The 23,582-nt window shown below is 44.8% G+C and overlaps 1 protein-coding gene across 6 annotated transcripts in view; it reads left to right on the plus strand.

The window, feature by feature from the left end:
• The window catches only part of LOC135523789 (transmembrane protein 94-like), a 32,628-nt gene extending 18,169 nt beyond the window's left edge, over positions 1–14,459 (plus strand). For 4 of the 6 annotated variants that reach the window (XM_064950695.1, XM_064950694.1, XM_064950693.1 and 1 more), the window contains 18 exons: positions 3,943–4,119; positions 4,552–4,761; positions 4,888–5,197; positions 5,298–5,471; positions 5,663–5,765; positions 6,696–6,904; positions 7,063–7,244; positions 7,384–7,599; positions 7,716–7,815; positions 9,109–9,217; positions 9,417–9,606; positions 9,677–9,754; positions 9,935–10,020; positions 10,114–10,195; positions 11,592–11,850; positions 12,473–12,566; positions 12,718–12,888; positions 13,125–14,457. In XM_064950695.1, the coding sequence (XP_064806767.1) occupies positions 3,943–4,119; positions 4,552–4,761; positions 4,888–5,197; positions 5,298–5,471; positions 5,663–5,765; positions 6,696–6,904; positions 7,063–7,244; positions 7,384–7,599; positions 7,716–7,815; positions 9,109–9,217; positions 9,417–9,606; positions 9,677–9,754; positions 9,935–10,020; positions 10,114–10,195; positions 11,592–11,850; positions 12,473–12,566; positions 12,718–12,888; positions 13,125–13,197 (2,823 nt within the window). In that variant the 3' untranslated portion in view covers positions 13,198–14,457. Of the gene's footprint in view, positions 1–3,942; positions 4,120–4,551; positions 4,762–4,887; positions 5,198–5,297; positions 5,472–5,662; positions 5,766–6,695; positions 6,905–7,062; positions 7,245–7,383; positions 7,600–7,715; positions 7,816–9,108; positions 9,218–9,416; positions 9,607–9,676; positions 9,755–9,934; positions 10,021–10,113; positions 10,196–11,591; positions 12,567–12,717; positions 12,889–13,124 lie in introns of those variants that run through there. The other 2 variants (XM_064950698.1, XM_064950697.1) reach the window with 2 other exon arrangements.
• Positions 14,460–23,582: the final 9,123 nt, after the last annotated feature.

Raw genomic sequence — 23,582 nt, forward strand, 5'->3', positions numbered from 1 at the left:
TTTATGAATTTTGTTCAATGGAGATGGAATTTGCTTCCAGCTTTATCAGGGTCTGCATTAGGAAAATGTGGCGCGGGACATTTGACCAGGAACATTTGAACGTACCCGGGCCGATAGACATTGGGTGTGTAACCTGATTTGGCCCTCTACCCATGGTGCTCAGAATGACAGAACATTACTGAATTACTGAATTCTGATGTGCACTTTGAAGATGTTATATTAACTGTCCACATTTTACTTTTCCTCAGCCAACAAGACAAGTAACAAACAGCAAAATACCTAGCCTAGGTCAATCTACTGTTCACCCATAGTAGAAAGGTTGACCTATTCTATTGGTCAGAATGAAACAGACTCTGGGACAGTTATGGGAGGACAGATCCCAAATTCAACCATTTGGCCTAAGCTACATTTAAAAAAAGGTAAGTGCAACAGATCAGAACATTTAGCTTAAAGCGTTGGAAGTATTATTTCTTCACATTCTATGCAAAGCAATGCGCGCAAGGCATTAGGCTACTCGTGAATGTTCATTCCTTAATAGAATTAGTGGGAAACAACATTGTCAGAAGGCACCTGACAGCATTTTCATGTGACAGAGATATCTGTTAGAAATTTAGAAAGAGGAGATCTGATAGGCAACATTGAAGCATGGTAAGACATGCCTCATAATATGTATTAAAACGTTCAGGTTTCAAACAGCTCTCGCCTTGTTTGACAGATTTTCCATTCAAATGCTCTATCTGTAAAAAAAAAATATATATATATATATAGAACCTATATATAGAACCTTTATTTAACTGGGCAAGTCCGTTAAGAACAAATTCTTATTTACAATGACGGCCTCCCCCCGCCAAACCCTAACCCGGACGACACTGGGCCAATTGTGTGCCGCCCTATGGGACTCCCAATCACGGCAGGTTGTGATACAGCCTTGAATCGAACCAGGGTCTGCAGTGATGCCTCTAGCACACAGCACACCCACAAAGCTGAGAACAACAGTTGCTTCCAGAGCTATGTATTTGTCACAAATGGATTTTGAAATCTTATACAATCACAAGCCTTTTTTTTATCTCTGGGAGAGTGGCTCGCTCATCGCAGCAGCGGGTCCCAGCGAAACAGGCCCATGGGCTGGGCAGACACTTTCATTACAGGAGTCATGAAGATAATGCACTTTACTGTTTGACCAAATCAAGTTTTGAAACATTTGAGTGAGGTGACCATTATAATGAATGTTCAGATCGCACTGATGAGACTAAATAAATTGTTTTACTCGTACAGCCAAGTCAAAAGGTCACAAAATGCTACTAAATGGTCATAGTCTGGAGCCCTGCCCCTTGACATGCTGTAGCTATATTATAATCAAAGTTTTGTCGTAAGTAGTCAAATTCCTTGTGACTGCCTGGTCACTGTAACTAAGCTTCTCCAAATTAGTAGCCTAAACGTTTTGTAAAATAAACATTTTGACTCTAGGGGCTGTTGATCACTAATGGTAGGTCACAGGCAGACAATTTAAGATGTCCTCAATGATCTGTGGAGTCCCGGCTTTTGGTGTGCATCAACGTATTCCCAACATTAACTGGAATGTAGGTAGCAGCCATCTTGAAATGAGGTCATCGGCTCGGAGAAGAAGTATTTGATACACTGCCGATTTTGCAGGTTTTCCCACTTACAAAGCATGTAGAGGTCTGTAATTTTTATCATAGGTACACCTTCAACTGTGAGAGGCGGAATCTAAAAATCCAGAAAATCACATTGTATGATTTTTAAGTAATTAATTTGCATTTTACGATTTGCCAAGGCAGGATACTCTGAACGCAGCCCAATCCAGAAATCTGGCAGTGGCTTCTGATTAAATAAAAAAAATTACAGAACGGCTTGTTGCAATTTCGATGAGGCTCTCTTGTTCAGATATCGGTAAGTGGACTGGAGGCAATGTCCGTAACATTGTCCGTAAGCTTGAGTTCATTTGCACACAAAAAAAATCATACAATGATGGAAAGACCTGTGTGTTGTCCTTGTTAATGCAGACAGTGAAGAGCTCCAACTTCTTAATCATAGCCTCAATTTTGTCCCGCACATTGAATATAGTGGTGGAGAGTCCCTGTAATCCTAGATTCAGAAAAAACATCACCCAGATAGGCCAAGTCGTGTGAGAAACTCATCATCATGCAAGCGGTCAGACAAGTGAAAATTATGGTCAGTAAGAACTTTAAGCTCGTCTCTATACAACAACAAAAAAGTCAATACTTTGCCCCTTGATAACCAATGCACTTCTTTCTGTATGTTGTAAAAGTGTTACATGGTCGCTGCCCATATCATTGCATAGTGTAGAAAATACATGAGAATTCACAGGCCTTGCTTTAACAAAGTTAACCGTTTTCACTGTAGTGTCCAAAACGTCTTTCAAGCTCTCAGGCATTCCCTTGGCAGCAAGAGCCTCTCGGGTGGATGCTGCAGTGTACCCAAGTGGCGTCGGGAGCAACTGCCTGCACGCGCGTTACCACTCCCATGTCTCCCTGTCATGGCTTTTGTGCCATCAGTATAGATACCAACACATCTTGACCACCAAAGTCCATTGGATGTCACAAAGCTGTCCAGTACTTTAAAAATATACTCTCCTGTTGTCCTGGTTTCCAGAAGAGGATGTCTTCCTTAATTGACCCCCATAAACGTAATGGATATCAGGAGCTGTGCCTGGCTGCCACGTCTGTTGACTCATCCAGCTGTACCGCATAGATTTCACTGGCTTGTAGGCGAAGCAGTAATTGTTTCAAAACATCTCCTGCCACGTCACTGATGCATCGTGAAATAGTGTTGTTTGATGAAGTCCTTGTCTGTATAGTTTTTTGGGCCTTTTGCCCAGCATCGTCCCAGCTATATCCACGGCAGCAGGAAGAATTAACTCCTCCACAATAGTATGGGACTTGTTTGTCTTAGCCACTCGATAGCACATTTTTTTTGTCCATTTTAAAATAACATCAAATTGATACAGTGTAGACATTGTTAATGTGGTAAATGACTATTCTATTGTAGTTGGAAACAGCAGATTTTAAAAAATATATATATAATAGTAATTATGGCATATCTACATAGGCGTACAGAGGCCAATCATCAGCAACCATCACTCATGTGTTCCAATGGCACGTTGTGTTAGCTAATTTATCATTAGAAAAACATTTTGCAATTATGTTAGCACAGCTGAAAACTGTTGTCCTGAATAAAGAAGCAATGAAACTGGCCTTCTTTAGACTAGTTGAGTATCTGGAGCATCAGCATTTGTGTGTTCGATGACAGGCTCAAAATGTCCAGAAACAAATAACTTTCTTCTGAAACTCATCAGCCTGTTCTTGTTCTGAGAAATGAAGGCTATTCCATGCGAGAAATTGCCAAGAAACTGAACATCTGGTACAACGCTGTGTACTACTCCCTTCACAGAACAGCGCAAACTGGCTCTAACCAGAATAAAAGAGGAGTTAGAGGCCCCGGTGCACAACTGAGCAAGATGACAAGTACATTAGTGTCCAGTTTGAGAAACAGACGGTCTCAAAAGTTCTCACCTCGCAGCTTCATTAAATAGTACCCACAATACAACAGTCTCAACGTCAACAGTGAAGAGGCGACTCTGGGATGCTGGCCTTCTAAGCATAGTTGCAAAGAAAAAGCCATATCTCAGACTGGCCAATAAGAAGAAAAGATTAATATGTGCAAAAGAGCACAGACACTGGACAGAGGAACCCTGCCTAGAAGGCCAGCATCCCGGAGTCGCCGCTTCACTGTTGACATTGAGATTGGTGTTTTGTGGGTACTATTTAATGAAGCTGCCAGTTAAGGACTGTTACCTGTTATCGTCCTGTCAATTGCCACTGCAATAGAGGTGTTTGATGAATATTTTCGTCGTGGAAATGAACACGGGTATAACTCTTCTCTCTCTCTCTCTCTCGCCAGGTGTTATGTTGTGTGGACAAACAGGGTGTATTATCCTGGCCTAACCCCAGTCCAGAGACTGTGTTGTTCTTCAGTGGTCGCGTGGAGCCGCCTCACAACGACAGTCAGCAAGACTTGCGAGACGACCTGTCTGTCAACTCCTTCTGCCGCATGGAGACCGACGATGACCGTGACGAGGTGCGTGTTTGTGTTTTGAGTAGACAAGGTGGTGTGTATTTGGGGTGGGGGGTATACGTCTGTAGATTGCTACTTTTTTATCAATTGCTCTTCATCTTCTCCTGTTCTTGCCCACTAAAATCAGATGTATCGTTCAGTTACCTATAAGGGCTCTTATTGTCTACGAGTTCCTGTAAGTGACATTTTAAACCTGTAGTACTAGAATATAGAACGTCAATGATGATAGAATTGCTCTCTTTTTTAGTATCTAGTTTCCATTGTCTTCCGTCAGATGGAGTCGTTCTAACGCGACACGACCGTCGCGTTATCTGACGTGAGACCATGATCTAGTTCCTTTAAGCATCTGAGGTAGTGACTGAGGCACGTTTTGACAGTTGATAGAATCTTTTCAGTGATTGAAAGTCTGATTTGGCTGGTCATCCTATCTGTCAGACCCAGGAGGGGGAGGCTCTGCTGTGTATGCCAGTGATGGATGGGATGGGGGGCGGGCATGAGCCCAGTGAGACTTCACATGACACCGGCCGTTCCGAAGACACAGTTCAGCCTCGGCGGCAGGCGCGGGAGACACGCACCAAACACCTCTCAGGATCTAATGTCAGCTTCAGCCACAACACCGAGGGAGGGGACCAGGGCCCTGAACAGGTAAGGCGCGCGTTCACACACACACACACACACACAATATATCAATCTCTTGTCATCACTATCTTACTGCACAGCATTCATTCCCCTCCTTTTTCCCCTGTCTCTCTCTCGCCACCCCTCTCTCAGGACATGGTGGGTTGCTGTGACAATGACGCGGAGGACTACGTGTGTGACTACCACCTGGAGATGCTGAGTCTGTCTCAGGACCAGCAGAACCCGGTGAGTATCCAGTTCGACGAGCAGGGCTGGCAGTGCCACCTGCCCAGCCTCAAGCCCCTGGGCCTCAACATCCTGCTCAACCTGTGCAACGCCAGCGTCACCCAGCAGCTCTGCCGCTTCTCCGACCACCTCAGTAACCTGGCCCTGCAGGAAAGCCAGGGGGCCGTGCTGCCCGTCCACGTGCCCTGGGGACTGTGTGAGCTGTCCAGGCTTATAGGTGAGGAGAAGGAAGGGAAGAGATGCACACGTACGTACGCACGCACGCATACACACTGACCCCTTCTATTCCACTCTTTTTCTTCTCGTGTGTTTCTCAGGGTTCACTCCCGGGGCGAGGGAGCTGTTCAAACAGGAGAACCACCTAGCTCTGTACCAGCTGCCCTGTGGGGAGAAGGCCAAGGAGTCAGTCCCTCGACGCCTACACAACTTCACCAAGAGACAACCTCCCATCAGCCACCTCATCTCCCTCTTCATCAGAGACTCCTCTTCCAGTGAGAATAGCTAGCGTTTTCTTTCTCTAGAGCTCTTTTATTCTTTGTCTTTCTTCCCTCTTGCTCACTTTCACTCCATCTCTCTGGTTTCACACTCGCTCTCTCCGTCTCTTACCCTCTTTTTTTAGCCTTGACCTCTTTCTTGGAATTGTTTTGTTGCACCTCTGTGACCACTGACCTCTCACCCCTAGATAATGTCCAGATGTTGTCTCACGGCTCAGCTGACCTCATCCTGGAGGCCTGCACTGACGTCTGGGACGGATCTGACATCTATCCCCTCTCTGGCTCCGACAGGTCAGAGCAGCCTGATGACAACCTTATTGCAGCCTTATGTAGTCTCATCACAGTCTTATTGCAGCCTTATGTAGTCTCATCACAGTCTTATTGCAGCCTTATGTAGTCTCATCACAGTCTTATTGCAGCCTTATGTAGTCTCATCACAGTCTTATTGCAGCCTTATGTAGTCTCATCACAGTCTTATTGCAGCCTTATGTAGTCTCATCACAGTCTTATTGCAGCCTTATGTAGTCTCATCACAGTCTTATTGCAGCCTTATGTAGTCTCATCACAGTCTTATTGCAGCCTTATGTAGTCTCATCACAGTCTTATTGCAGCCTTATGTAGTCTCATCACAGTCTTATTGCAGCCTTATGTAGTCTCATCACAGTCTTATTGCAGCCTTATGTAGTCTTATCACAGCCTTATTGCAGCCTTATGTAGTCTTATCACAGCCTTATAGCAGCCTTATGTAGTCTTATCGCAGCCTTATGTAGTCTTATCACAGCCTTATTGCAGCCTTATGTAGTCTTATCACAGCCTTATAGCAGCCTTATGTAGTCTTATCACAGCCTTATGTAGTCTTATCACAGCCTTTTTGCAGCCTTATGTAGTCTTATTGCAGCCTTATGTAGTCTTATCGCAGCCTTATTGCAGCCTTATGTAGTCTTATCGCAGCCTTATGTAGTCTTATCGCAGCCTTATGTAGTCTTATCGCAGCCTTATGTAGTCTTATCGCAGCCTTATGTAGTCTTATCGCAGCCTTATAATAACCTAATGAGCAGACCCGGCACCAGGATAACGTGGCTAAGGGGGCTGTTCAAATCAGTGACTGGGCACAATTTTGGGGGGTTCGTGCATTGGAAATATATAGAATTCTGCTTATACCACAATAAACATAAAGGCCTTCATGCATTATTCACTCTTTATATGGCTACCCCCCTACAGGAAGAAAGTTCTGGACTTCTACCAGCGTGCCTGTCTGTCGGGATACTGCTCTGCCTTTGCCTACAAGCCCATGCAGGTGTCCCTGTCCAACCAGCTCAATGGGAAATGTGTGGAGCTAGCCCCTGGACCCAACCTCTTCTCTGGGTTAGAACTGCCCTCCACCACCCCTATCAAATACGACTCCCGCAGGAACTCCTGGAGCTCTGATGGTAAGGGAGGAGTCCAGAGGGTGGGAGGAGTCCAGAGGGTGGGACGAGGGGAGAGGATGATGCAGCTACACTTGTGTTTTGTGTTGTACCTTAGTGTGACACTTGCTTATATTTATTTTCATGTCTTGTCCCCCTCCTTTCTCTCTCTCTCCCCATAGAGGGTATAGGAGAAGGTGTGGAGAAGGATGACTGTGTTCAGGCTCTGAGTGGTCAGATCTTCATGGGAATGGTGTCCTCCCAGTTCCAGGCTCGTCTGGACACCGTCAGGCTCATAGACGCTCTGGTCACCGCCTGCATACGCTTTGTCTACTTCTCCATGGAGGACGAACTACGCAGCAAGGTTGGTGTGTTTGCTGAGATGTTTGTGATGGTGATGATGTGGTGCAGTACGGTGTGTTTTCTGAGATGTTTGTGACGGTAAAGCTGACGACAATGGTGACAATCTGCCTGTCTGTCTGTTTCTCCTGTGTATGTGTAAGGTGTTTGCAGAGAAGATGGGCCTGGAGACAGGGTGGAACTGTCACATCTCTCTGACCCCAAACAGGGACAGTCCCTGTGACGGTGCCCCCAACAGCCCAGGCCAGGACTCCCTACATGATGACCTGCACCAAGACTCCCGAGATGAGGCAGAGGGGCCGTTGTTACCAGAGGAGGAGACTGCTGATGTTCCCAGCTTCCTGGAGGACTGCAACAGAGTACAGGACAAATACTGTTTGTCTTTCCTTCTCTTTTCTTTTCTTCTCGTTTTCTCTTCTCAACTGTGACTTAACACCTGTTTCTTGCTAACCCCTCTCTCTCTCCCCCCCTCCAGGCGAAGCTACCTCGTGGTATCCACCAGGTTCGTCCTCACCTGAAGAACATTGACAACGTGCCTCTGTTGGTGCCTCTCTTCACCGACTGTACCCCAGAGAGTGAGTCAGAACATATTACAGTTCACTTCACGTACATGAATCAACCTTTTCTGCTTTAGACTATGCTTAGTATTTGGTACAAAGACATTACTATGTTTTTAATATACAAATCAATTGATCATGGTATTTAAGTTTATCTCAAGATTTGCAATGTAGCTATGCTTGTTACAGCTATACTGAACAAAAATATGCATGTAAAGTGTTGGTTTCATGAGCTGAAATAAAAGATCCCCAAAATGTTCCATAAGCACAAAAGCCTATTTCTCTGAATTTTTTTTGCACAAATGTGTTTACATCTCTGAGTGAGCATGTCTCCTTTGCCAAGGTAATCCATCCACCTGACAGGTGTGACATATCAAGAAGCTGATTAAACTGCATGATCATTACACGGGTGCACCTTGTGCTGGGGACAATAAAAGGTCACTCTAAAATATGCAGCTTTGTCACACAATGCCACAGATGTCTCATGTTTTGAGGGAGTATGCAATTGGCATGCTGACTGCAGTAATGTCCACCAGAGCTGTTGCCTGAGAATTTTATCTACCATAAGCCGCCTCAACATTGTTTTAGAGACTTTGGCAATACGTCCAACCGGCCTCACAACCGCAGACCACGTTTATGACAACTTGTGGGCGAGCAGATTGCTGATGTCAACGTTGTGAACAGAGTGCCCCATGGTGGGGTTATGTTATGGGCAGGCGAACACAATTGCATTTTACTGATGGCAATTTGAATGCACAGAGATACCATGATGAGATCCTGAGGCCCGTTGTCGAGCCATTCATCCACCACCATCACCTCATGTTTCAGCATGATAATACACAACCATGTCACAAGGATCTGAACATAACTCCAGGAAGCTGAAAATGTCCCAGTTCTTCCATAGCCTGCATGCTCACCAGACATGTCACCCATTGAGCATGTTTGGGATACTCTGGATTGACGTGTACGACCGTGTTCCAGTTCCCGCCAATATCCAGAAACTTGGCACAGCCCTTGAAGAGGAGTGGGATAAATTCAACAGGCCACAATCAACAGCCTGATCTACTCAATGCGAAGGATGAGGCAAATGGCGGTCAAACGAAATTCTGACTAGTTTTCTGATCCACGTCCCTACCTTCTGTATTCCCAGTAATGTGAAATCCATAGATCAGGGCCTAATGAATTTATTTTAGTTGACTGATTCCCGTATTTGAACTGTAACTCAGTAAAATCTTAGAAATTGTTAGATCCATATTTTTGCTCATTGTACGTGTGTGAGATTGTTCTGAATCTTTTTTTTTGTGTTTGTAGCTATGTGTGAGATGATAAAGATCATGCAGGAGAACCGAGAGGTAACGTGCTGCCTGGGGAGCTCTGCCAACTTCCGCAACAGCTGCCTCTTCCTACAGAGCGACCTCAGGTACACGTGAAACAAACCCATGTCACGAACACGGCAGCTTTTGCCTAGTTAATTTATAAATAGTCTAAGATGTGCGTCCATACATTCACTTACAACCTGATAACACAACTGCTTCAGGCCTTAATGAAATTATGAAGTGACAATACCATTCCTCTTAAACAAAGATGAATAACAACACAACCTCCTGTCCTTCCCCCAGCATCGCCCTGGACCCCCTGTACCCGTCGCGGTGTTCGTGGGAGACGTTCGGCTACGCGACAGGAGCAGGCTTGAACGGGGAGGTGGAGGGTCTCTCTCCCCTCAGTCTCTCTGGTCAACTCAACACCCTGGCCTGTTCTGTCACCTTCCACCAGGGGGAGTCGGTCAGCATGGTCAAACTCATAGAACAGGTGAGACACATACACGTGCACGCACACAGAGATACAATATATTTATTTTCCGTGTATGATTCCCTTCAAGGCGCGTCACACTACGTACGGCATCCGCAAGAGCTTCCTGTTCCTATTGCAGTGTCAACTGACCCTGGTCCTCATCCAGGTGAGAGCGAGAACATGACTGTCCTGAGCCCTCGCATTCTTGAAATACTAATGCTCTTTTTGTCACCCCAGTTTCTCATATCAGCCTATTTATTTTGTTCTATAATAAAAGCGCTTAGGATGCAACAGTTTTAGCTGAATATTTTCTGAAAGTATTGTTTGTTTCCCTGCCGTTGTGTAGTTTCTGGCCTGCCTCGCCCAGCTCCCTCCTCCCATGAACATCACTGATATCCTCTGGCTGTCCTGCTTCAGCTGTCCACTGCTCAGGTATCACTGCTACTAAACCACATGGGTTTCAAACTCAAATGTTATATAGTAGAACAGCATTACACATGATAACTATGTGTGTTGTGTTGGCAGTGTGTCGTTCTTAGGAAAGCCACCAGAAAGTTCTGTGATGAACGTGGCCACGGGGAAGAACCAAGATGCCATCCCCAGAAAGGTACGTATTGTAGTTTACCCACACCGGCCCGGTTTTAGACGTATTACTGTACACTAGACCAGTTCCTGGAGAGTTACCGTCCTGTAGGTTTTCACGCCGACCCTGTTCCTGGAGAGTTACCGTCCTGTAGGTTTTCACTCTGACCCTGTTCCTGGAGAGCTACCGTCCTGTAGGTTTTCACTCTGACCCTGTTCCTGGAGAGCTACCGTCCTGTAGGTTTTCACTCTGACCCTGTTCCTGGAGAGCTACTGTCCTGTAGGTTTTCACTCTGACCCTGTTCCTGGAGAGCTACTGTCCTGTAGGTTTTCACTCTGACCCTGTTCCTGGAGAGCTCCTGTCTTGTAGGTTTTCACTCTGACCCTGTTCCTGGAGAGTTACCGTCCTGTAGGTTTTCACTCTGACCCTGTTCCTGGAGAGCTACCGTCCTGTAGGTTTTCACTCTGACCCTGTTCCTGGAGAGCTCCTGTCTTGTAGGTTTTCACTCTGACCCTGTTCCTGGAGAGTTACCGTCCAGTAGGTTTTCACTCTGACCCTGTTCCTGGAGAGCTACCGTCCTGTAGGTTTTCACTCTGACCCTGTTCCTGGAGAGCTACCGTCCTGTAGGTTTTCACTCTGACCCTGTTCCTGGAGAGTTACCGTCCTGTAGGTTTTCACTCTGACCCTGTTCCTGGAGAGTTACCGTCCTGTAGGTTTTCACTCTGACCCTGTTCCTGGAGAGTTACCGTCCTGTAGGTTTTCACTCTGACCCTGTTCCTGGAGAGTTACCGTCCTGTAGGTTTTCACTCTGACCCTGTTCCTGGAGAGTTACCGTCCTGTAGGTTTTCACTCTGACCCTGTTCCTGGAGAGTTACCGTCCTGTAGGTTTTCACTCTGACCCTGTTCCAGGAGAGTTACCGTCCTATAGGTTTTCACTCCGACCCTAATCTAGCACACCTGATTCTAATAATTAGCTGGTTGATAAACTGAATCAGTTTAGTTACAACTGGGGTTGGAGCAAAAACCTACAGGAGGGGAGCTCTCCAGGAACAGGGTCAGAGTGAAAACCTACAGGAGGGAAGCTCTCCAGGAACAGGATTGGAGGGAAGCTCTCCAGGAACAGGGTCAGAGTGAAAACCTACAGGAGGGAAGCTCTCCAGGAACAGGATTGGAGGGGAGCTCTCCAGGAGCAGGGTCGGAGTGAAAACCTACAGGAGGGAAGCTCTCCAGGAACAGGGTCGGAGAGCCCTGCTTTAGACTATGCTAAGTTTATATTAATTTTCATGATTGGCCAACTCTAAATATGCTCCCTTCACCTCTTCTAGTCCTGAATCAGATGTGTGTTATCTATCTTAATCATGACATGTGTACCATGGCATTCCTTTTAACATTTAGATTTGTGTATATCTACTTCCTGCAGACGCAGAACTACTTCCTGGGTTGTTTCCTTTTGAGATTTGGCCTGACTGTGTGTGCCTACCTCCTGGGCTTTGGCTTCACGCTGCACGAGGTCTGCCTGAGGGCCAACAACCTGACCATGGCAGAGAACACCACCATCAGCTGTAGTGATATCCTCAGGGTCAGTTCGGCTCGGGACGCTCCCCATTGGTTCAGGGAGCTGTCCAACGGCCTGCTGCTCACTCAGAAAGTCATGGCTGGGTTCCTGGCCCTGCACACAGGTAGGAGGAGCTTTCTTTTTTGGGGGGTAGGGGGGTATTCAATTGTTAGTAGTTACTATCTTGTCTCACCACGACAACTCCCGTACGGGCTCGGGAGAGACGAAGGTCGAAAGCCATGCGTCCCCTGAAACACAACCCAACCAAGCCGCACTGCTTCTTAACACAGCGTGCATCCAACCCGGAAGCCAACCGCACCAATGTGTCGCAGGAAACACCGTGCACCTGGCGACCTGGTTAGCATGTACTGCGCCCGGCCCGCCACAGGAGTCGCTAGTGCGCGATGAGACCAGGAAATCCCTACCGGCCAAACCCTCCCTAACCCGGACGACGCTAGGCCAATTGTGCGTCGCCCCATGGACGTCACGGCTGGCTGCGACAGAGCCTGGGCTCGAACACAGTCTCTGGTGGCACAGCCTTAGACCACTGCTCCACCCGCGAGGCAGGAGGAGCTTTCTGTGTCACTCTCACACCTGCATCTATCAAGTCCGGTTGTATCCCAAATAGCACTTTATTTCCTATATAGTGCACTACTTTTGACCAGGGCCCTATATAGAGAGCCAAGGTTCATGTATGCATCTTTACGTTTTATTTTCTTTCCATTTCTCTCGCCCTCCTTTCCCAGTGGTCATCTCTCTGAGCTATGTCCATCGCTCTCAGCCGCTGTGGAAGAAGAACCCCTTCAGCAACACCTGGTGGTGCCTCACTGTCCCCGTTGTGTAAGTGTGTGTGTGTGTGCGCGTGTAGCCTAACTGTTTCTGACAAGTATTAAAAGGCAGCTGCAATAGAGAAGTTTCAGCTTTTTTTGGCATCAACTGATACTCTTTTCTCACTCTTTCGGTCTTCCCCGCCCTTCCTCCCCACCTCCAGTCTGCTGGGTCAGTTGGTGCAGGCCACGGTGGACTACCAGCTGTGGCAGGACCGGTTGGCACATTTGACCTTTGACCTGAAGGACATCCCCATGCTGGCCTGGCTACTTGTCTCCCTGTCCTCCCTGGTGGTGGTGCTGTTCAATGAGGCTGTCAAACTACACGAGATACGGTAAGATGGAGGAGGGTGAGGGGAGGAGAGAAGTAGGAAGGGGAAAGGATGAGTCTGTTTTTATTCAGACTTTATTTAACTATGCAAGTAGAGTAGGAGTGGTATGATAGGAGGGAGAGAAAGGTAGAAGATTGCGGATGACCGAATGGTTGAGAGAAGAGGATTAGGGAAGGGATAGTCACGTGGGGCGAAAAACTGTTCTTATGTGTTGATCGGCCCATTCCTTCTGTCTGCAGGGTGAGGGTTCGCTACCAGAAGAGACAGAAGCTACAGTTTGAGACCAAACTAGGGATGAACTCTCCCTTCTGATTGGCTCAGACAATGAACAGAGGGGCGTGGCAATACATGCTGGGAACCAATCAGCCCTCGAAGTTGGTTCTAACTGCTGACACTGAGTCAGATCGTTTCTCATCCCTCTTGTTTGTTAGGATTGGAGAAAGGGTAATATGATCCTAGATCTGTGGTTGAGGGGAACTTCTACCTCAAGCTCATAATCGCACTCCTGCTCAGTGCCCATTGACCTAAACCCAGGAGCACTCAACCCACCTCAGCCCGAAAGCACTGGCTCCTAGCAGGTAGCACTAACCTCAACCAAACTGCTACACATGCTGGGTGGTTTATCACTGCGATAATCCAATCTTTTTTGGGGGGGGGGATCCTTGTTTAAATTGTATTATGGTATCATTTTTTTATTTTTTTAGAAAAGAAAGATCCCAAAACATTTTTCTTTTTTACTTTTAAAAGAAAGGCAAACAAACTGAGAAGTATTTATAATATTGTGGAACGTTATTGAAGGCCTGGGGCATGATTTACTGTAGTTCCTGCTTAGGGATGGGAGGTACGCTCTCCCACGGTCACTGTTTGTATGATATTGTCGCTCACTGTATCACATAGGGGTTATCACACTTCAGCATGTTTCTCCTTTCTTTTGCCCCAATACCAGACAGGGTTCCCCCCAGGATTTCTTTTCAGCAGCAGCGGTGGCTAAGTAAACGTGGGGGGCTAGTTGGCGTGGCCAATGGTGTGGATTTAGAGGCCCTCCTCTTGGCCGCAGAGGCAACATTTAGCGGTTTTTAAGCAAATTTCCTGCAATTTTGCCATGGGGCGGAGAGAACATTTTACAGTTTTAAAGATAATTTCCTATGGCTCATGCCATGTTCTTATGCGATCTGAGTGACTCAGATAACTATAACAAAATCAAAGCCATGACATTTTGGGAATTTTATGTTCTAGTTTTATTTTGGTGATTGTTAGTCCTCAAAGATGATCTAAGTAAAAAAAAATATTGCTCCATTATCTTTTCTACATACTACATATTATATCTGGTTTTAGTCGTTTAAGTTTACACTGAAAATATTTTATCATCCCAAAAATGATGATACGCTACCGTTCAAAAGTTTGGGGTCACTTAGAAATGTCCTTGTTTTTGAAAGAAAAGCAAAAAAACATTGTCCATTTTTAAAATATCAAATTGATCAGAAATACAGTGTAGACATTGTTAATGTTGTAAATGACTAGTGTAGCTGGAAACAGCAATTTTTTTATGGAATATCTACATGGGCGTACAGAGGCCCATTATCAGCAACCATCACTCCTGTGTTCCAATGGCACGTTGTGTTAGCTAATCCAAGTTTATAATTTTAAAAGGCTAATTGATCATTAGAAAACCATTTTACAATTATGTTAGCACAGCTGAAAACTGTTGTTCTAATTAAAGAAGCAGTAAAACGGCCCTTTAGACTTGTTGAGTATCTGGAGCATCAGCATTTGTGGGTTCGATTACAGGCTCAAAATGAACAGAAACAAATACCTTTCTTCTGAAACTCGTCATCTATTCTTGTAATGAGAAATGAAGGCTATTCCATGTGAGAAATTGCCAAGAAACTGAAGATCTCGTATAACGCTGTGTACTACTCCCTTCACAGAACAGGGCTCTAACCAGAATAGAAAGAGTGGGAGGCCCTGGTGCACAACTGAGCAAGATGACAAGTACATTAGTGTCTAGTTTGAGAAACAGACGGTCTCACAAGTCCTCAACTGGCAATTTCATTAAATAGTACCTGCAAAACACCAGTCTCAACGTCAACAGTGAAGAGGCGACTCCGGGATGCTGGCCTTCTAGGCAGAGCTGCAAAGAAAAATCCATATCTCAGACTGGCCAATAAGAAGAAAAGATTAAGATGGGCAAAAGAACACAGACACTGCACAGAGGAACTCTGCCTAGAAGGCCAGCATCCCGGAGTCGCCTCTTCACTGTTGACATTGAGACTGGTGTTTTGCGGGTAGTATTTAATGAAGCTGCCAGTTAAGGACTTGTGAGGTGTCTGTTTCTCAAACTAGACACTAATGTACTTGTCCTCTTGCTATGTTGTGCACCGGGGCCTCCCACTCGTTCAATTCTGGTTAGAGCCAGTTTATGCTGTTCTGTGAAGGGAGTAGTACACAGAGTTGTACCAGATCTTCAGTTTCTTGGCAATTTCGCGCATGGAATAGCCTTCATTTCTCATTACAAGAATAGACTGACGAGTTTCAGAAGAAAGTTCTTTGTTTTTGGCCATTTGTAGCCTGTTATCGAACCCACAAATGCTGATGCTCCAGGTACTCAACTAGTCTACAGGCCAGTTTTATTGCTTCTTTAATCAGACAACAGTTTTCAGCTGTGCTAACATAATTGTAAAATAGTTTTCTAATGATCAATTAGCCTTTTAAAATTATAAACTTGGATTAGCTTACACAACGTGTCATTAGAACACAGGAGTGATGGTTGCTGATAGTGGGCCTCTGTACGCCTACGTAGATATTCCATTAACAAAATCAGCTGTTTCCAGCTACAATAGTCATTTACAACATTAACAATGTCTGCACTTTTTTTTTTCAAATCAATTTGATGTTATTTTAATGGACAAAAAAAAATTGCTTTTCTCTTAAAACAAGGACATTCCCAAACTTTTGAACAGTAGTGTATATAAAAAGAAAATGCATGTAGGGGAAACATTGCCCGAGGAGAGTATCCCAATAGCAGACTAGAAAAACACCTACCATCAGGTGACGTCTGGAGGAAATTGGATTCAAGTGAATATGGGGAACCTTGGGAAACACACTAAGCATTTCTCAGCAAGAAATCTCAAGGCTACTCTCTATAACCCAGTCTTTGAGCCAGATAATGAACATGGCATTTTCTAAACCAGAATGTAAGAGAATATATTTTGTTTTTTCTTTCTTTTTTCCCCATTTCCTTTCTAACAAATATGTTTTGTTTCACACACATGCTCCGACTCCCAAGCTAAGCCAAGGGCAATCCTCCTGCTGTAATGCAATAAAGAATATATATTAATATAATGTACTTTGAAAAAGTACAACTGTATTAGTATTGTTTAAGTCAGTTATATTTGAATGTGCTAGCATGCCACTTTGAAACTCATGTACTGTAGGAAGGTTTTGTTATTTTATAATTATCATAGACTGGTTTGATCCCTGTGTACATTCTTCCATCCTATTCTTCCCACCAGAGTACTGTAGTAAAGAGGGGACTGTCTTCAACTGTAGCTAACAAGGTTTCGTCTGTGGTGTTCTCGGTTACAATACCTTCTAGAGCGTTCCAGGGTATTCTGAAGGTGATTCATATCATTCAGTTGCCTTTTTACTAGCCTGGGTGCATGTTTCTGCGTTCGACATCAACAACGCACAAGCTGACTACGTCCAGGATTCAATCAGATCACGCTTGTAGACAATGCTGCTTTCAAAGGCAATTTTACTGGGTTCGTGGAGATCTCATTTAAGGTAAACGCTGCGGGGTGACGGCTCAATTGGAAATGACCAATGTCAAGCGCGCTCACGCACCGTTTCATGTTGAATCCCAGCCTAAAAGCAGAAAGACTCACCCACCAGGCTACCTGTCTGTGTTGGGTGATCAAATCAGTAGATCCATTTGAACTTTTTTATCCCTGATATACGACTTTCGCTGTGTCCGAAATGGCATCCTTTGTACTACTTTCGACCATGGCCCCATAATGTTCTGGTCAAAAGTAGGGCACTATAGAGAATAGGGTGCCATTTGGGAAGCAGATTGTCATGAGTTGCCATTGCCCATGCAGCTTTTCAGTTTTTATTTCTTTCTATCCTGTGTATTTATACATTGTATTTATTTATTTATTGATGCTTTTGTTATAGCTGATGTATGTATCATGTGCTGTCAGACAAACTGTCATGCTGCACAAACCGGCCTTTTCCATCGTGCTTTCCGCTTCTGGTGAATTACCTCTTCAGGGCCAGGAGTTTTTTCTGACCATGTCATCTGATCGTGAGACCCAGAGTTGTTCCCTGGTTGGCTCCACGGGGTCAGGAAAACCTTGTGTCCCAAGTCATACTGTATATATAAATGGATTTATTTTATCATGTGTGCGCCACACCCACTCTCTCTATTTTGATTGTTGGCTACAATGAAGGTCAAATGCTAAGTTGACTAGGAGTCTGTTCTGGGCCGAAGAGAGCACAAAAACATGGTGCCTAGGATTAACATCTCGACTCAGGGCGCTCGCACACTTGTGCCCTTCATAGGCTCCCTTTGATTGGAGTGTACCACAGGAGGTTGGTGGCACCTTAATTGGGGAGGACGGGCTCATGGTAATGGATTGTGCAGAATTGGTGGAATGGTATCAAATATGGTTTCCATGTGTTTGATTCCATTTACACCATTCTGGCCATTATTATGAGTCGTCCTCGCCTCAGCAGCCTCCACTGGAGTGTAGGTACTTACTCTTTAAGTACATTATTTCATAGGGTAGTTAGTAGTTACATAATGTGTGTGAGGAAGATATAATGTAAAAACACTGATCTAGTATGTATCCTAGATAGGGTAGTCTGGTAACTGATTTTTGTCTTGTTTTTTTGCTCAGAGACCACTTGAACTAAGCCAGTCATTTTTTATAAATAGTAAACTTACATCTGACTCCTATTCATTCATACCTATTCATTCATACCGGCCGGTGGGTCCAGGACAGGGCCAGACGCTGTGCCGAGGTCAGGGCTAGTTCTTGAGGACTGCAGTTGATGCTGGAACCAGAACAGGACTAGGGCAGCCGACTGCAGGTCCAGAGGTCATGGTGCTGGAGGCTCTGGTGCTGGATGGGACACCAACTGGGACTCTTGCTGGAGAGTCGTCGTGGGCGTCACGTCCAGGCCGAACAGTTCTGCAAGGGCAGCAGGTAGTGTAGGGACCACCCCCGGAGTTGAGTCCGGTTATGGCTGTCCCAGGAGTGACAGTAACTGGAGTGTTGGCTAGGGTGCTGGCTCAGGCACCGGTAGCTGCAGGTCTGGCTGGTTGTCTGCAGGTTGGAGCTCTGACGCTTGCTGGACTGGCTGCAGCCCTGGCAATGGCTTCACTGGCTCAGGTGCTGCTTGTGGTGGTGCCTCCTGGGGTGCAGGTTGGGTGCGGAGCTGGTTGCTGGATGTGCTCAGGTTCCGATGGTGACCGTTTGACTGTCCAAGTAACTAGCTTGGGAGCACTGGCTGGAGCACTTGTGACACTGGAGACCGCTGGAGTCCTGGTGGTAGTCTTGGCTGAGTAACTGGCGAGGGCACTGGCTGGAGCACCTCCTGGTGCACTGCGTGACCACCAGACATGCTGGAGTCCAGGTGGTGGCAGAACTGGCTGGCGTGCCAGTGGCCACTCTACATGAGTAAGGGGGTGGCTGGACCGGTGGCCATGGCACCCAAGCCATTTGAGGCTGCTGCCCTGTCCTGGGCACAGGATGCGGTTGGTCGATCCATCGGTGCTCAGGGGCTTTAAAAAAATAAAATGTAACCTTTATTTAACTAGGCAAGTCAGTTAAGACCAAAATCTTATTCACAATGACTGCCTACCGGGGAGTGCAGGCTTTTGGGTGCTGCCAGTAGCCAGGCGGAGGTTGTGGAGCTAGTGGCTGCTGGACGGGCAGGACTCAGGACCTGCGCTGCGGGTTCTCTATGCCCACATAGTGCCTTGGGTTTGTCCTGATGTTACCATGCCACCCCTCGCATCTACCTCCCGCAGTTTCTTGATGACAGCATCTGTAATACGCTGGAGCCTCTTCCTTATAAACTGGAGTCTCCGGAGTTCCCGGTCCTCCTCTTCTTGCCGTTGTGTGTGCCTCGTCCTGGGCATGGTATGCAGCATGAACTGCATCCCTTCACTACTGGTCATAGTCCAGGACAATTGCACCTATCTGGCTCGAAGGACCGTGAAAAAGAAGCGTACCATTTGGTGGTCTCTGAAAGAGGTACCGGTTTAGATTATGGTACAACTTTCCCAGCACCCCGGTTAGAAGGCGTAAATGACCAGTAGGAGATGGGGATACAATTCACACTTTATTTCCATACACCAAACACACGGCAAACAGGAAGAGAACACTAGACTGTCATGGGACGATGAGGTCCGTGGACCCAGGGCTGGAGCTCCGTGGACAAGCTCACATACATGGCAAACAAGAGGGGGAGAAAACCAATGGAAGTGATAATGTATAGTGGTTCATTGTCAAAGGCTCACTAACACCAGTTGGGAGGCAGTGTTGTCCATGTGGAAAGGGTCCAGATATGAGTTGAGGTGGAGGACATCAGTTTAGAGCCCTTCTCTGCCCTGCCCTCCTGGAAAGAACTGAAGAGTTGAGAGGCAGAGTGGGGTTCTGATGCTTCCAGGCTAAGCCACTGATTGGCTGATCAGGTCAGCTGACTCTGTTCCATGGAAACCTGGTCCCTAGCACATAGGTGTGAAGTGGCCTTCTGCAGCAGGACAATAGATGGGTTGGTTTTTTAGCAACAAAACCGACGCGTGCGCAACTATGGGTACAGACAGACAGGATTGACTTAGGTTGTTGACAACATGTAAACTATATTTTGTCGCCTATGTTTTTTTGAAAACCTAAATAAATGTTGCACAATGAGCACTCGTTACAGTTGTTGGTTAGTTACCGAGCTAATTTTAGCCATATTAGCATTAACATGAAAACACCTCAAAACAAGACATGGTATCAAGAACAAGATGAAACGAGTCACGATTCCCCACGTGGCAGTTTCTTGTCATTGTTAGTAGCTATCTGGCCATCCAGAATCACAACCTCTCACAGACTTCTGCCCCATTTGAAGCGTGTGCATCGTTTTCGTGACGTTGTCAGCTAGCCCTTCTATAGACTCAGGCTACCAACCCTCGACCTCAGCCTGTCTCAGCTGTAAGAAGTCAAAGTTTGTCTCCAAGTACCAGGGCCAGAGAGAGGGTTTGAAATATGTTTTTTTTAACAGTAGCTGGGGTCAAATGTAACACCTAAAAATAAACCAAATTCACTTAACTTAATTCATAAACATTCATGTTTTTTTTTATCATAGACGTATGTAATGATTTTGTAACAAATGAGTATTTCTATGAACGTAACCAATAATTACAGTATGTTTGAGCATGTCCATTCAGTTCCTCTCGAAACATCTGAATAGTCTGATGGTTTCCAGATGACTGTTTACAACTTCTTTGGTATGCTACTGGACCCCAAGGCTATTTAGTTAGTATTTGTATCATGCTTGTAAAAATCACTTGTTTTCATAATTTGGCTGCTTGGCTTAGGGTCATTTTTAACACTGCTTTACAATTGCCAAACACCCTAGCAACCATGACAAAATCTTGTCTGTCAAGAGACAACAATACTGTCATGTCAATATTCAGCCAGTATATAGTGATGAAAATTATGCTAGTTTGAATTATTGGACCGTAAAGGAAAAATACAACCGATTGGGGTGGGGGGAACTACATTCACCCCTAAAAAAATAAATAATATTTGCCCATAAAATGTGCAAAGAGTGAGATATTTCACTGTAACCTTTCAAGCAGGGAGAGAGACCATGCACTGTGTGAGTTTCATCACAGTAAGTTTGGAGATATGCAAGGTGTTACAATTGACCCCCGTTACAACTGCCCCCAGTCTATCCTACTGTTGAATGAACCGAGCTTACGAGAGAAAACGGATGTCTGAAGTCAGCAACTGAATATGTTGATTTTTATACACTACAGTAGAATGAATCTGCACGTTGCACATACAGTACATTTCAATGCATTGTTTTAATTTTCCATTTGATATTCATTGCTTTAAATATATGCATGAATAAGACCTTATGGATGCCCAGTCTTGGTCATGATAATATTGTTTGAGTGTGTAATGTGAACTCAGTGGAGCATGGGACTGCAGGTGTCGCTAGCGTTTTTTTTTCACCACACTGACCGACCAAGACACCTACTTACTTAACCCTCTTCTACGGGCCAGCTCCAAATCTACCCCTAGGCACGTGTAGATCTGAAAGGATTGGATCGGCATAAGCAACCTGGCGATAAAAATCCATGTTGCTCATACCTATCCAATCTTTTAGAAAGTTCATAACCTTTTTTCCAAAGTGTGATTTAAATGTTGTTGTTTTTTTTGTCACAGATCTGCACAAAATACTCTGTCAAAGTGGAAGAACAATTATTATTAAAAAAAAGAAACCCCATTAAATCTTGATTTAGATTCAACCCCCTGACTGTGAGTCTTTCTGGGTAAGTCTCTAAGAGCTTTCCACACCTGTATTGTGCATCGTTAGCCCATTTTATTATTTTCAAAATTCTTCAAGCTCTGTCAAATTGGTTGTTGATCATTGCTAGAAAACCATCAGGTCAAGCCATATGCAGATTTGAGCCAAAACTGTAACTCTGCCACTCAGGAACATTCACTGTCTCCTTGGGACTCCCGAGTGGCGCAGCGGTCCAAGGCACTGCATCTCAGTGCAAGAGGCGTCACTATAGTACCTGGTTCGAATCCAGGCTGTATCACATCCAGCCGTGATTGGTAGTTCCATAGGGCGGCGCACAATTGTCCCAGTGTCGTTTGTGTTTGGCCAGAGTAGGCTGTCATTGTAGATAAGAATTTGTTCTTAACCGATTTGCCTAGTAAAATATCAATGAGCAATTCATATAGATTTGGCCTTATGTTTTAGGTTATTGTCCTGCTGAAAGGTGAATTCATCTCCCAGTATCTGGTGGAAAAGCAGACTGAATCAGGTTTTCCTCTTGGATTTTGCCTAAACTTAGCTCCGTTTCTTTTTTATCCTGAAAAACGACCCAGTCCTTAACAATTACAAGACTACCTAATAAGATGACGCAGCCACCACTATGCTTGAAAATATGGAGAGTGGTTGTCAGTAACGTGACGTGTTGGATTTGCCCCACACATAACAAGCTCTTTGTATTCAGGACAAAAAGTGAATTGCTTTGCCACAATTTTTTTTAGATGACTTTAGTGCCTTGTTGCAAACGATGCATGTTTTGAAATATTTTTATTCTGTGAAAACTTCCTTTTCACTCTGCCATTGAGGTTAGTACTGTGGAGTAACTACAATGTTGTTGATCCATCGTCAGTTTTTTCCTATTACAGCTGTTTAAACTCCATTTTAAAGTCACCATTGGCCTCATGGTAAAATACCTAGGTGGTTTCCTTCCTGTCCCGTAACGGCGTTAGAAAGGACACCTGTATGTTTGTAGTGACTGGGTGTATTGCTACACCATCCAAAGTGTAATTAAAAACTTCACCATCCTCAAAGGGATATTCAATGTCTTTTTTTTTTTTGCGCATCTACCAATATGTGCCCTTTGCGAGGCATTGGAATATCTCCCTGGTCTTTGTGGTTGAATCTGTGTTTTTGAAATTCACTGCTCCACTGAGGGACCTTAAAATTATCGGTATGTGTGGGGTGCAGAGATGAGGTAGTCATTCAAAAATCATGTTTAACACTTATTGCACACAGTGAGTCCATGCAACTGATGTGACTTAACCTAATGTTTACTCCTGAACTTATTTAGGCTTGCCATAAAGGGGTTGAATAGTTACCTCAAGGCATATTTTATTAATTTGTGTGAGAGAAAAAAATGGAAAAAACATAATTCACTATGACATTATAAGTTGTGTGTAGGACAGTGATGAAAAACATCTCAATTTAATAAATTAAATTCAGTCTGTAACACAACATGTGGAACAAGTCTAGGGGTGTGAATATTTTCTGAAGACACGGTTTGTGAGGTGTTGAAGGTACAGGCTATGGGTTGATTGGGATGGGAATACACCAATTTGGGTGAAGCAACCAAGGCTCTGGAACTGTGTCTGTGTTCATACAAATGCTTGAAGCTGAACCGTGTGTCAATTGACTTGCTGTGATTGATTATTTGTTGTGCTTCACAAATGTATATTTTGTATATTTTTTTTAAGGTCTAAATGTAAAATGATTTCAGTTGATTTTGTTGCAAAAGTTGATTTGTGAATCGAATTGTCAATAAATATGGTATTTTAAAATAAAACAGTAGGCCTATATGAATTTATTGATTCCACCTAGCTTTGTATACCACATGAATTACAAGCGTACAATGCCTGTAGAGATACAAAGGGATATTGTGGTGTTCAGATAAAGGTGGCTGCTTGAGGCTTAAGAGAAGAACATTTTGAGATTGGATAGAATGCACTTATTCAAAATGTCTTTGGATAACAATACATGGGAGTGCAACTATTTTTATTCAACACGACAAAACTAGATAAATGTATAAGGTCTACACTGACCCTATAAATCAGACCTGTGGCCTGAACAGCACCAGAGTACAGTCAGATGTGCCTCTTCTCCCATGATACAGGACACACATTGGACAGAGTAACCTA

This window comes from Oncorhynchus masou, chromosome 31 (genome assembly GCF_036934945.1).
Source record: "Oncorhynchus masou masou isolate Uvic2021 chromosome 31, UVic_Omas_1.1, whole genome shotgun sequence".
In the NCBI taxonomy this organism is placed as follows: Eukaryota; Metazoa; Chordata; class Actinopteri; order Salmoniformes; family Salmonidae; genus Oncorhynchus; species Oncorhynchus masou.